This window comes from Enhydra lutris, unplaced genomic scaffold (genome assembly GCF_002288905.1).
Source record: "Enhydra lutris kenyoni isolate GAN:26980312 unplaced genomic scaffold, ASM228890v2 scaffoldscaffold73, whole genome shotgun sequence".
In the NCBI taxonomy this organism is placed as follows: Eukaryota; Metazoa; Chordata; class Mammalia; order Carnivora; family Mustelidae; genus Enhydra; species Enhydra lutris.
The window spans coordinates 6,551,230-6,564,624 of NW_019154157.1; the positions used below are offsets into that span (position 1 = coordinate 6,551,230).

The 13,395-nt window shown below is 50.2% G+C and overlaps 1 protein-coding gene across 1 annotated transcript in view; it reads right to left on the bottom strand.

The window, feature by feature from the left end:
• Nucleotides 1–416: 416 nt before the first annotated feature.
• LOC111160061 (myosin XVIIIB) overlaps nt 417–13,395 on the bottom strand; it is a 232,652-nt gene continuing 219,673 nt past the window's right edge. Inside the window, 2 exon segments of the mRNA XM_022522870.1 lie at nt 417–467; nt 2,735–3,983. Of these exon segments, the coding sequence (XP_022378578.1) occupies nt 2,747–3,983 (1,237 nt within the window). The 3' untranslated portion in view covers nt 417–467; nt 2,735–2,746.

Below are 13,395 nucleotides of genomic sequence, written 5' to 3' on the forward strand. Positions count from 1 at the left end.
AATGGAGAACGAGCACTTATTGCCGTTTGATGTATCATGGAGGACTTCCCAGAGAAGGTGGCACTTGAGTTGATGAGGTCAAATGAAGAGGAGCAAGGCCCTCGCGTGGAGTTATGGAGGGGGAGAGAAATAACAGTGTGTACTCAAAACTATAAACATTTTGGGTTGATGCTGTTCCTGGAACCCTTCTCCCCGGGCCACCCCCATCAAACCTCCAGGGTCCCATGATCACAGAACAGACAGGAAGCACGGAGGCCAAGGAGCTATCACTTTATTTTGTATAGACCAAGCATGATGGGATCCCATGCCCGAGGGATATGCCTCCTGCTGGACCCCTCTGGCCACTCAAGCACAGCCATGCTGGCTGGCTCTGGACTGAGGGCCCCTGGGCAGGCCTGGCCCGTCCCTCTCTTTCTCCAGACAGTGGTGGAGCCAGGAAGTCTTCCGGGGCAGTACATCTCAGGAGGCTGGAAACAAACGTAGGTCAGAGTGAATCAATGGGATGCAGGAAGGATGTTTGGGGCAGGGGGGCGGAGGCTCTGATGTCCCCTGTCTCTGGGGGGCATTCCTGCAGAGACACCACCCAGAGGAATGAAGGAGCATGGGCAGCAGAAGGGGAATGAGTGGAGAGACGCTTGGGATGGAGCTCCTGAAGGACCAAAGGGCTGAGTGCTGGGGCGCCTAATGCTTTCCGCTTGCGGCGGGTGCTGGGCCCTAAGCTGGAGATCCCTGGCGTATACTCACAGTGTTAATTTGGGGGATGGTGTTATCAGCTCTAATTTCACGCTGTGGACACAGAGGCTTGGCCAGGTCCCATGATTTGCCCCAGGTCTCACAGCCAGATACACGGAAGGTGCTAGCTTACAGGGATAGGGGTGGGCTCACTTGGATCTGAATCCCCTAATATATTGCCTCACAGGGGATGGAGCTATACCTCTATCGTTCAGTTCAAGCCTCCAGTGTGGATGTCAGGGCGGAAGATATTTTTTTTGGCAGAGGCTCTGTTACCACGGTGAGCACTACTGGATGGGGGAAGGACTTGAATTAAAAAAAAAAAATGGCAGAGACAAGATGTTCTGTGATGACTTCTGCTAAGAACTGTTCTCCTTATGGACGTGTGCCCTTTACTTGGCCTTTGAAACTGCTTTCTGTGTCCCCGAGAGCATAATAATGTAAATGAATATCACATCTCTTCCCAGTAATTGAGAGCAGAGAGAAGGCCGTGTTAAGTCAAATTAATTTGCTCTGATACAGTCTGAGCCCATCTCCTCGGAAGGGGCAATTGCTTTTTGATGGGCTAAGGGTGCCTCTCAAAGTAGGAGGTCTATGGGTGTGGAGGCCGGTGGCTCGTTTGAGTCCAGGAGGCCTCTGGAAGGAAGGCTGGGGACCGAGGCAAGGCCTAGGCTGTGCACCTGCCTGCGGCTGCCCCATCCTGCCAGAGCCTGCAGCTGCTTCAAGTTCAGTGCCCAAGAGTTTCCTGGAGGCCACATGCCATTATATTACTTGGTAGGACATTTGCCTTGTGTCTGAACCTGGAGGGAGGGACTTAAACCTCCTCTGTTGATGTCCAGCCTCCCCATACTGGCTTTGCCTTTCAGGGAGGAGTCACAGAGTGAAATACCCAGGACCCTAAGGCTTGAAATGTGTTCTGGGCGGGGTTGTCAGGGGCCAGCCCAGCCTCAGGCAAAAAGCACCGAACTGGGGGTCAAGGCAACTGGGTTGGCAGCCGACTTCCCAGGGAAATCTTGATCTTGAGGGCTCCCTCATTTGTTTTACCAGTGAGGTCAGAGTCGGGAAGTTCTGACATCCCTTTGAGTATAGATGGTTGGGGTGCCAACCTCACTATGGGATGTCAACACAGGCAACTTCTTTAAAGATCCTGCTCTGTCACTGAGAAGACCCTGAGCTTATCCCTGATTGTGCTCAGGATAGGTTACCAAAGAGAAGTGTTACAGACACAAGTGGCGATTCCGGAGTTTCAAATGCCATTCTGCCCAGCTGACGTCCTACAAGGGGCTTAACCTCTTTGACTCTGTTTGCCAAACTGTAAAATGGGAATCAGTCATCCTAACCACCTATGAGGATCCCTGTGGATACTGAGTTGTTGGATATGTATGCCCAACAATTACAAGCCATTATGAGAAAGGGATTCCTCTTCCTATCTTAAGTCCGGAGAAGTCCAGGATTAGCTCTGGGGTAGGAGAGAGGGCAGAGGGAAGTCCTACTTCTCTTCTCCCATTTGCTGCTCTGGGAACTTTGCACTGGCTCCCTGCTGCCGCCCACCCACACAAGGGGCCTCCGTTTCTCTCTGGATATGTAAAGCAAGAGTTGGATCCCACTTTTCCCAAAGCCCCTTCTTCCCTGGCCTGTCTTCCCCATAAGATTTGTCATCGTTAAGTGGACAGAAGGCCACCATGGCTCCTCTAGCTCCAGGCAGAATGGAGCCTTGGAAAGACAAAAAAGCCCAGCACCTTCTCTAGCACCATCCTACAGGACCCTCTGCTTTCCGATGGGTCCGCATTTTAAAATCCTAAGGAACCAGGGGCACCTAGCAGAGAGCTTTGCATCTGGCAACTCATTACTTCCGCAAGAATCTCTAAAACCCATCTTCTCTAGAGAAATCACTCACAGCGAGGAAGGCAGTGGCAGCAACAGGTTTTCTCCAGGCTGCCAGACCTGGGCAGGCTGTTTGGTTTTCATTTTCCCAAGAACAGTCCCCGCCTGCTGCTTTTACCTGCACTGGCTCCTACTTCTGGAGATATTTCTTCATTATGCTCTCAACGTCCTCGTCTTTGCTCCCTGCCCCCGGCTCCCTGTGCTCAGGGGACGTTTGCTCGCCACCATCACCCTCCAACCGTGGGATTCGTGGTCGGCTCTTGATGCTGTCGGCACTTTTGAAGGACACGATGGAGCTGGAGGAGGAGGACGAGTCAGAGAGCTGAGCGGGGTCGTCCTTGGACTCCGGACTCTTTTTCAAAATGGTCTTGATCCCTGAGAGAAAGGTCTGGTCGGCCTCCTCTGTCTCAAAGTGGATGCGTGAGCGCCGCGGACTGTCTTGACCCTCTTTGGGGGCTCTGGCCAAGGACATGGGAGACTCAGGCTTCCGGATGGCTGGGAGGAAGTCGTCGAAATCCACTTTGGTCTTGCGTTCATAGTTGAGGCTTGGGACCTTCCAGGTGAACGGATCGCTGTCCAGGGATTCCTCCATGAGGTGGGCAAACTGGCGGTTCTGGAAGACGAGGGGCTCCTTCCCCAGGTCTGGACAGCCTGCGTCGTCGAGAGAGGACTCCAGACAGCGCCTCCGAGGCCGCAGCGTGGGTGACAAGAGCAGGGACCTGGATGAGCTTGGGGAGCTCAGTCTTCTGCCGGAGCTCTGCCTCGATTCGAACAGGGACTCGCAGGAGCTGAACCGGGTCTTCAGCTTCTCAGGCGGCTGGGTGGTGCCCTCGGTGCTCTGGGAGGAGATGCATTTCAGGCTGGTGGACCTCAGGAGCCCGGCCGATGTCCCAGAGGCACCCTCCGGTTCCAGGGCTGACTTCACCCCAAACCCCAGAGAGAGGGCTCCCTCGTCACTGCCCGCCCTGGCCCTCCGCAGCGCGGAAGCCCCGGTGGTCTGGTAAATGGGAAGGGTGGGCCAGTCCTCCAGCCCCAGCGGGGACCCCCGGCCCCTCTGAGCTCTCTTCCTCCGGAGACCTTCCACAAACTCCGACAGGGCTGCCGAGGGACTGGGCAGCTTTTCCCTGGACGCAGGGGACGTGTCTGTACTCTGAGAAGCTGGGGAGGAAGACCGTGTCCCCAGTCTCTGCGCAGGTTTTCTCTGCCCACCACACTCGTCCCCATCCCCGGGATGGTAGTACTTTTGCCGTCGGAGGCAGAGGGGAGAAACAGACTTGTCCCCCAAGGTCTGGCTCTGCGCAGTCCGGGCTCTGCTCAGCTCCGACGCCGGCTGGGACCTCTCTGCATCTCTGGACTCGTTCTTCATCCTGCACCAAGAAGACACACGCGGTCAGTAGACACCACGGCATTCACACGGTCTGGTGCCACCCGTGTGAGAGCCGCTAAGTACAGGCACTAATACTATTTTTCTTTGGACACACCATCCTGACTACACTCTCAAATGAACCGAGTGATTTAATGGGCAAATTCGAGCCATGTAAATGATTTCTTGTTGCTTTCTGAAATGTAATTTCTGCCTATAATTAAACCCAGCTACATACGTGCGACTGGATTAAAACGGCAGTTAGGATGGCTGACATATCTGACATGATAGGACCTACCACACCAGGGCCTGCTGCGAAATAAGTGGTTTGCTTCTTGGAGACTTAAGGGGGACCTGCGGGGGGTTATTTATTTATTTAGGGCTGAGCCCAGAGGAGGGTCCCACCAAGTAGGGCTTCTGAGAGTCAGTGACCCAAATACGTCTCAGTGGGATGCTCTTTGGCATCCCTGATTGATTTATGGGGTAGAGGTAAGAACTCCGTCCCCCCCCCAAAGAGAAAGATTTTCATAAAATCGACACGAAACCAAGTCTAAACACAAGAGGACAGACGGTTTCTATTCTGGGACTATACCAGGCTTGGCTTTCATACAGAGGCATCTTGAAAGAGCTGAGCCAAAAACACTCCCCCTCTGAAAAGTAGGAGCCTCGCGGCGAGGCAAAATTATAGACTATAAAATAAAGGGCATTTTTACAGGAGAGAGACCGGAGTCCATCAACTGTTCCTTTAATAAATAAAATCTAATTGTCCTCCCCTTCGGAGAAATGACCCCCTGCTCACCCATGGCAAAGTTATAATTTATGAAAAAGCAAAAGGTGTGTGAACATCAGAGCCTTGGCAAGCAGACAAAGCCAGGGGATGGAGCCTGAATATGACCAAGGGCCACGTGTATGCAGGTTTCTAGTCATTATTCTGCTTCTCTACACTGTTGCTCCAACTGTGGCAATGGGATTCAGCCCTCTTTACATAAGGGGGTGGGTTGGGATTCTGGAACAAGACTCTGAGGAAGGCTTCTTGCTCACTGAGGGGTGATAGTACCCTGACCACAAGGGACAGTTTAGAAGGAAAAGAGAGGACCGTAATGAACTAAAGGGTTTTTGAACTTGTTACGGAAGCCTGGTCAGTGGTCCCCGAAGGAGATACCCAGAGGGGGAGGAAGGTATAGATAAGGGAGCGGGAATCAGGATCATTTCTAAGGACATGTGTAGGGACCTAGACTCTGCTTTCCTGAGCTCCTGGGGTCAAATCTTCAACCATTCCATATGCCTCTCTCTTCTGGGATTGGCAGGAGCCTCCCCAGATCCTGGATCTACGGGAGGTCACCATGGCAATGATGCTTGGTGAAAGAGCTCCATGAGTGATACTCACAGGCCTGGCTGTGTTCATCTGCTTCTGCTTTCCTTGGTCAGCTAGGTGGAGGGTCAAGGTCATGGTGGCGGTGGCGGTGGTGGTGGGACCACAGGCACAGGTTGGAGGCAGTGGTATAGGTGAGCTACTTCTGTCACCCACTCTCTTCCCCAGCCTCAGTCCTTCTCTTGTGGGGGCAAGCTCCCCACTCCCTTCCCAGCCTCCTGCTTTGAACTTCCCTCTTGCTTACTGCCCCAGCCACCCAAGTCTCCTGGTGCCAAGCCCTTCCAGCTTCTGATGTGGAAGAGAAGCACCCGTTCATGGTGCTGACACATGGGGAAGTCACAGGAATGAAAGAAAAGCTTGGGGTACGTGACTGGCCCCTAGCTTCTCAAATAACAGTAGTGAGATGAAGAATTAAGAACCAATAATAGCTAATGGTTGTGCATCATTAATAACCAACAGTCCGTGCTGATCCTAAATACTCCTAGGAATCTTGGCATCTGGAGCCTAACCCACCACTGGACTCCATGAAAGCCTCAGTCCAAGCTCCAGGAGGGATGAGCAGAGGAATGAGTGAGAAGGTGACCTGGCAGCCATCCTTCCGGAGAAAGCTTGGTCCCCATGCGCTAAGACAGCACCCATAGAGCCTCTGCCTCCTTTCCCATTTCTTGACTATCATCTTTCATCTCTGTCACTTCAGGACGTGGTCTGGAGTGCCCCCTTTATGAGGACCTCGAAGTGTGTCGTCAATGTCATTACCTTAGAATCCCTTCCTGAGCACATGGCAAGGCGGATTTCTTGCTCCTTGCTTTTTTTTTTTTTTTTAAATAAACAGCTCGCAACTGCCAGGGGCAGTGGGCTGCTGCCAGAGCTGGCAAAAGTCATCTCCACCCTGTTTTGGCCCCGGAGGGAGGTGGACGTGATGTCTCAGGTGCTCAGTTGCATCCATTGACTGCCGTGTGGGGGATGGTGGCATCAGAGCTCCCGTCACTGAGTTTCCTGGGATGCTGCCATCCCACACACCCCAGCTCCCATCTCCAGCGCTGGCTGTGGATGCCGGGGCAGGGCATGGGGAGAGGGTGGGAAGAGAAGTTAGGAGGAGGAAGAAGGGAGGTGGAGGAAGGTGGAGAGGAGGAAAGAAGAGGAGAAGGAAGAGAAGAACAAGGAGGAAGGAGAGGAGGAGGAGGAAGGGAGGAAGGAGAGGAGGAGAAAGGGGAGGAGGGGAGGAAGAGGAAGAGGAAGTAGAAAGAGGCAGAAGGAGAGGAGGTGGGGGGAACCCCTTCCCCCCAGCCCTGCTGTCAAGACCGTGCAGGCTGTCATCCCTGTACCGTCTGACTTGGCACCAAGCCCAGCACACAGCAGCTGCTCAGTAAATTTTGTTGAACTGAGTCAAGTTTAGCTTGGAAATAGGTTCACAAGGAAGAGGACCTAGAAGAACGGGGGAAGGGGAGGAGGAACAGAGGGAAGCGGAGGGGGGTGGGGGAAAGGAAGCAGGCAAGTGAGCAGCTGCAGTGTGAAGGGATGGGGGCCTGGAGAAGAGAGGGAAGATGGAGCTGATGGAGAGGGGAAGGAGGAGGGTGTCTGGGAGCAGAGGCGGGGGTGGGGTGGGGAAGGGGCTTAGGCTGGCAGTGGAGGATCTGTCCTCCCCATCTTTGATCCAAGGCGGGATAGGCTGGGGGTCACAGGAGGCTGTCAGCAGCCCAGGAGTAGGGGTCGCAGGCTCACTGGGGCCCACCCATGGGATTCTCCGTCTCCACCAGACCTGACAGATCTGACTGCCTTCCCAGAGGCCCACCAGGAGCAGCACCTTCCATAAGGGATGCAAGCCAAAGTGTCCCAGGCTGGGGGTCACTGAGCTCTGCTGAGGGGCCCAAGAGCCTGGTGCTCTGGGGGTCGGGGGGGATGGTGGGCTTGGTCCCACCTTCCTGGAGTTGTCTGGTGTGTTCAGAGCCTCAGCTGGTGGGCTTGACACAGGAACATATGCCAAGCTGTGTAAACTCCTGGGTAGCCAGACAGGACAGATGAGGAGAAGGAGGTGGGGGTAGAGCGAGAAGGGAAGCAGGAGCCATGGGATAGGGAGGGCCAGGGTAGCAGAAGAAAATGAAAGGAGTCGTGGCTGAGTACTGGCTCCTGGATTTGCCACTCAGAAATCCACCCACACCTCTACAACACCAGCATTTCTAATCCAAGTAGGAAGTTGCTTGCATCCACTGCTTTCTGTGTGCAGACCACAGAATTTCATGTAAACGCAGACACCTCTTGCAGGTTTCTGGGGGGAGGGTCACAGTTCTGCCCTTTGAGTCAGATGATCTTCTCCGTTTCTGACCCAGCTTTGGACATTTCAAACCAGCCTGCTGTTTTCATCCTGGGACCTGGGAAGACTCATTTTTCCCCCAGCTGTCCTTACTGGACAGCTTGACTCAGGTGGAACTCTCCTCCATCAGCATCGCATGAAGGATGGCTGGCAGATAATCAAGATATCACTGTGCCTGCCTCCCAGAACCTTGGCCAGGGAGAGCGCTAATGGACAGAAGTTTCTCTGAGTCACTGGGAGACAGGTATGGACAAATGCTAGATGGGGACACCTTGCTTCTCTAAGGAGAGACTCCAGTAATGTCTTGGGAACTTCTGCTGTCTGGCCTTTAGTGCATCTGAAGAGGAATAATTCTCTAGCATACCTACCGAAAACAGCTAGAACTGAGCTTCTAGTCACAGCAGCATTGGGCTGGTCCCATAACTGAATGGAGGGGTAAGTCAGTTGTCATTGAAACAGTTACCTCTAGGCTGGGCACCTACTGTGTATCAGGCACAGTGCTGGGTGTCCCGCATACAAGGGAGACCAAGCTGATGGGCTTCCTGCCCTCATGGAGCTGATAGCCACGTTCGTTCATAATCTTTACAGCAAGTCCAGAGACAGGAATTAATGACCTCCAAGCACTGCAAGGGGGACCTGGGGTGACCTCTGCAAGCAGACACAGGCAGAAGTGATAGAGGTAGGGTTCCAATCTCAGGAGAGCTGACCCCACAGCCAATAGCACCATCCTCTGCAGACTCCCTTTGAGCCCTGTGATGTGATACAGAATTAACAGTGTTTCCTATGTTACCTTGTCCAGATAATATTTATCACCTGAAGCTTGGTCTGCTTCTGCCACTCACCAGCCTTGGGACAGTCACCTGTCTCTTTGCCTCAGTTGTCCTCAGCTGTGAAATGGGGGGAAATCAGATCAACCTTGGAATGTTGTGGAGGTAAGAGCTCCAAGGGACAGCAGTTTTGTCTGTTGTATTCACTGACATACTCTAGCGCCAAGAACAGTGTTCTAGCACATAGTAGCTGCTCCACAAACATAGGCTCAATGAATGAGTGAAGTGTCAGGGCCCTGACACTTAATTAGTGTGTTTTGGATGAGTGGGTGAAGCTCTAGTGTCCGCCACCCCCTAGGTACCCGGTTGATGTTTATTAAGCAAATTGATGAAGAGAATAGACATGAAAATACTCTAAGTATTGGTGGCTTAAACTTCTGAAGGTTTATGAGGGAGATCAGGATATGAATATCCAGAAATATGGAAATTTGCACCTTCTTACCTCCCAGGCTAGGAAAAAGGGCTTCAGAGGCAGATGGGTCCAGGTTCAAATCCTGCCTCTGTTCAGGCCCAGCCAGGTCCCTTGTAGAGCTGGAACCTGCTCAGCTGGAGGAGTGGGGATGATAAGGCCCTGTCTCACAGGGATCTGTGAGGAATTAGAGAGGGCCTATGTGATGGGTAGAGTCCGTTCCTGCGAATGTCGCCCAGATCCACCTCCACCTGCCCCCCAGCACTTCATGCAAGGTGAAGGGTGATACACTTCAACGTGCTTGTATTACTTATTCTGATCAAAATGCTACTCCTAGCAAATGTATGTTTAAACATCTTAATGCTTGTTTGATTGATTGTTTTTTTTCTTAATGGCTCTGCCCATCATGGCTAGAGAAGGCCCCAGACTAAGGGTAAAAGTTCCAGAATGAACAGTTGCTATATATGATCACACTCTGAGCAGCACACAAAAAAGACAAGGATATCAAAGCAGTCTGTTAGGTGGCAGAATGAGCCAGCTGCTGGCTGGCTCGGACTCGGACTTGGACTCGGCACGGACCACACCCCTGCCCCCGCCAGGCTGTCCTGTGAACGAGGCTCCATCATTTTACCACATGAGTAGATGCTCCATGAATATCAGGTGGAAAATGAAAAAGTCACCTCTATACTCATTTAGTTTGTATGCACAATCTCATCAGGATCAGAATCCTCACCCCACCTTACAGATGAGAAAACGGAGTCTCCTTCATGAGAAGCCATTCGCTCAAGGTCACCGGCTCAGTGGCAGAGCCTGGACTTGAACCTTGGTGGGCCAGATCTGTATGTCCTGCCTTTCCCTTCCACAACAAACCACATCCTCCAGGTAGAAAGGCGAGTGGAAACCTCAACTGGCTGAACTCCTATTTACATGTCTATATATTTCAACACCCACTGGGACATAATGAACCAAAACGGTGAGGTCCAAGTCAAGGAGAGACACGGGATTCATGGGCATTCAACATAATGACACAGCAAAAATAATCCCCCAGTCTGAGTCTGGGCAGAGCCTGGGCCTACTGGAGCTACAGGAAACTCGACATAGACTTAATTACACCATGAATCATCCCCCGAGATGTGCTGTCACCCCCATTCTTCATCCGCACCCTGAAATTCAAGAGGAAATTAAAAATGTATGGATGTTCTAATACTGGTGAGGCCCAGGATGGGAAGCCAGATATGCTTTTAAGATGACCTGAAGGTTTTGTGACCAAGGCCAACACAACAATGGATAATCTGAAATAAATATTGATACAGTGCCCAAGACTGCGTAATGTGGTAGGATCATGAGACATTTATTAAACCCCAACAGGGTGCAACTGAATTCTGCATAAACTGCTGTATATTGTGCCTTTAGGCTTTGCAAGACGCTCCTTGATTTTTATCTTTGCAATAGTCCTCTATTATAATCCACTATCATAATCTTCCCATTTCACAAATGAGGCTCAGAAGGATACATAATTTGCCTTATAATCAGTGGGAGAACATGGATTTAAGCCAAAGAGTCCAGCTCTGGGATCCATGCCTTCTAACTGCTCTACTCTCCTACCCTTTACTGCCCTATTTTACAGATGAGGAAACTGAGGCTTTGGAGAGGCACATGGGCTTGCTGAGGAAGTAGCAGAGCCAAGGCTGTCCTCTCGGTCTGGCCATATAAGATGGCAGGCTGAGCTCCAGGGAGCAGAGGATGTGTTGCCTTTCCCTCTGGAGAGCACACAGTAGGAGTGGAGACTGGATAAACCCATGAAGAAGAGTCAGCAGGGCAAAAAGTTCTGGATAAGTTGAGCCTTACACTAAGTATAGCAGGAGGTTGGCAAAGGAGAGAGGTACCAGAGCCTGGGAGCTTGGCCTTTCTGGAGGACGTTGGTGGTTGAGTGAGGCTTTTGGAAGGGGGATAGGGTTTGGGCAGGGATGTCAAGGAGGACATGCCAAGCATAAGAAGGAGATCCCCATCCCTCCCCCACCACCTCCTTCCTACTAGTTATGAGCTTATTTCAATATCCAAACCCTTGGCAAGTAAGGGCTGATAATCCAAATCTTGGATTTGGCAAGGAAACCAAGGCTAAGAAAGGCCATCCAGCTGGAAGACTCAAAGCAAGGAGGAAGCCATGGGGTGGGATAACCGAGGAAGCATGTTCAACCACAGTGAACCTTGTTACTCCTGGCCAGAAAGTACAAAGACTTGAGTCAGGAAACAGACTCTGTAAATACCTTATATTCTTGATAATGTAATGGTTTCTGTGAGACAAGATAACTCCCAAGTCTTCCTTGCCGTTTGCTCTGATCTCAAGTGGGTGATGAGTCCTTGACACATGGGCAAAACCAGTAATTTGCCCTCAGTAGACACCTGTCCACCAACCTTCTGTACATCAGCAGACTTTTCCTTGGCCTCACCCATACATTCTATTGGGTGCTAGGTGCTAGGTACTAGGTACTGGGTCCTAGGTCCTAGGACAAGCAGTTTTTGAATGCAGTTGCCCATCTGAACCACCCCTAAAACTCTATTAAACACACACACACACACACACACACACACACACACACACACACTTCAGTGCGATGAGGGGGAGGTGAGGGGACCATTCTACTTTCAAAGGAAATAAAGGCTAACCATAGATGTGAATAAAAGAGGGAAAACTGTGTGGGAAGAGAGGGGGTATATGGGAACTTTCTGCTTAATTTTTCTGTAATCCTTCTAAAAATTTCCCCCAAAATAAACGCTACTAATTTTTTAAAGAGAGTGATTAAAGAAACAAAACAACAAAATGCAATGGATATCCTTAAGAGAATACAGTGATATAGACAATTTTAGGAAATTGGGGGTAATGTGGGTGTTGGGATCTTGGATGTGTGTTAATTTTCTTTGGTGTACGAGTGCTATGGTAGTTAGGAAATGTCATTCTTAGAAGAAAGATGGAAAACTATTTTAGGGAAAACTATTATGATGTTTTCAACTTACTTTCACATTGTCCAGCAGAAAAATAAAAAATGTGTTTTGATGTGGATAGAAGTAGGAAGGGAGCTAAAGACAGAAATGAAGTTGATACACAAAACACTGGTCATTACTAAATTAAGGTGGAGGCTAATAGAATGGATGGTGCCCAGATACTTCTGGAGTAGAAAAATATAAGAGGAAGAAAGAAGAGAGGAAGGACAGAAGGAGAGGAGAAGTGGAACTTACAGGTGATTTGGAAGAACCACCGTTCCATATTACAAAAAAAGAAAGAAAGAAAGAAAGAAAGAAAGAAAGAAAGAAAGAAAGAAAGGAAGGAAGAAAAGAAAACATTTTTACTCATCCTTCAATGCTCAGCCCAACTGTAGCCTCCTCCAGAAAGCCTTCTCTCACCTCCCAGACTGGATAGGGTGTCTCTTTTGGCTTCCACAGCCCCTAAGCTCCCCCATCATGATGTACTGAAATTGCCTGTTGACTTATTTGTAACCCCCAACAAGATTGCTATGAACTAGTTCCCATTGTTCTTCTATGAATCCCGGGTATCTAGAAGGAAAGTTTATAGGATAGAAAGAATGAAGGGATGGAGGGGTAGAGATGGGTGGGGGGGTGGAAACATAGAAAGAATGAACAAAAGGGCTCCATCCAACTCCTCTGGCTGGTTCATTCACACCTTAGCAGCTCTGCTTCCCAGTGAGCCAATTCCACGTCTCCGAGCTTAAAAACAATAGATCCCAAGCCAACTTCCGGCACACAATCTGGAGCAAATGTTTCATGTCTAAACCCAAGCCAAAAGGCTGCTTTCATTGCTACAGAATTCCATCAACTTCTAGAATATCAGAATGGAAAGGGAGCTGAAACCCCAGCTGTCTTGGATGCCTCATTCTACACCTGGAACAACAACGAAGGAAAGAGAATATCTCAGGTCATATTCTGATGAGACAGTGAAAGTATTGGGTTTATACTTCTTTACCTTCTCTTCTTTCTTCTTTTTTTTAAAGGGAGAGATAATCTCAAGGGAACTCCTCATTGAGCACAGAGCCCATCATGGGGCTTGATCTCACAGCCCCGAGATCATGACCGGAGCCAAAATCAAGAGTCAGATGCTTAACCGACTGAGCCACCCCGGTGCTCCTATACTTCTTTACCTTCTGATACAATTCCTATAGTGTTTGGAAAGAACAAACTGGATATGTAAGGGGATGAAAATCTCTAATTGGATTGGAGATTCAACTTGGGTTAAACATATTTAAATAAATTTTCAATGCATTCCTTCACTTTTCACAGACATTGCCTCAGTGAAACATGGTACAATGAAAATAACCATTTAAAAAAATCCCAGACTTAGTCATAAAAGCACCCAGTTCCTCATGAAAATGCAGTTTTAAGTGAATGGAAATTATCTAACCAGCCATCCAGCCATCCAGCCACCCCTCCTTACATCCATCCAGAGTCATTTACTGAATCCATGATCCCAGATGCCATCAATAC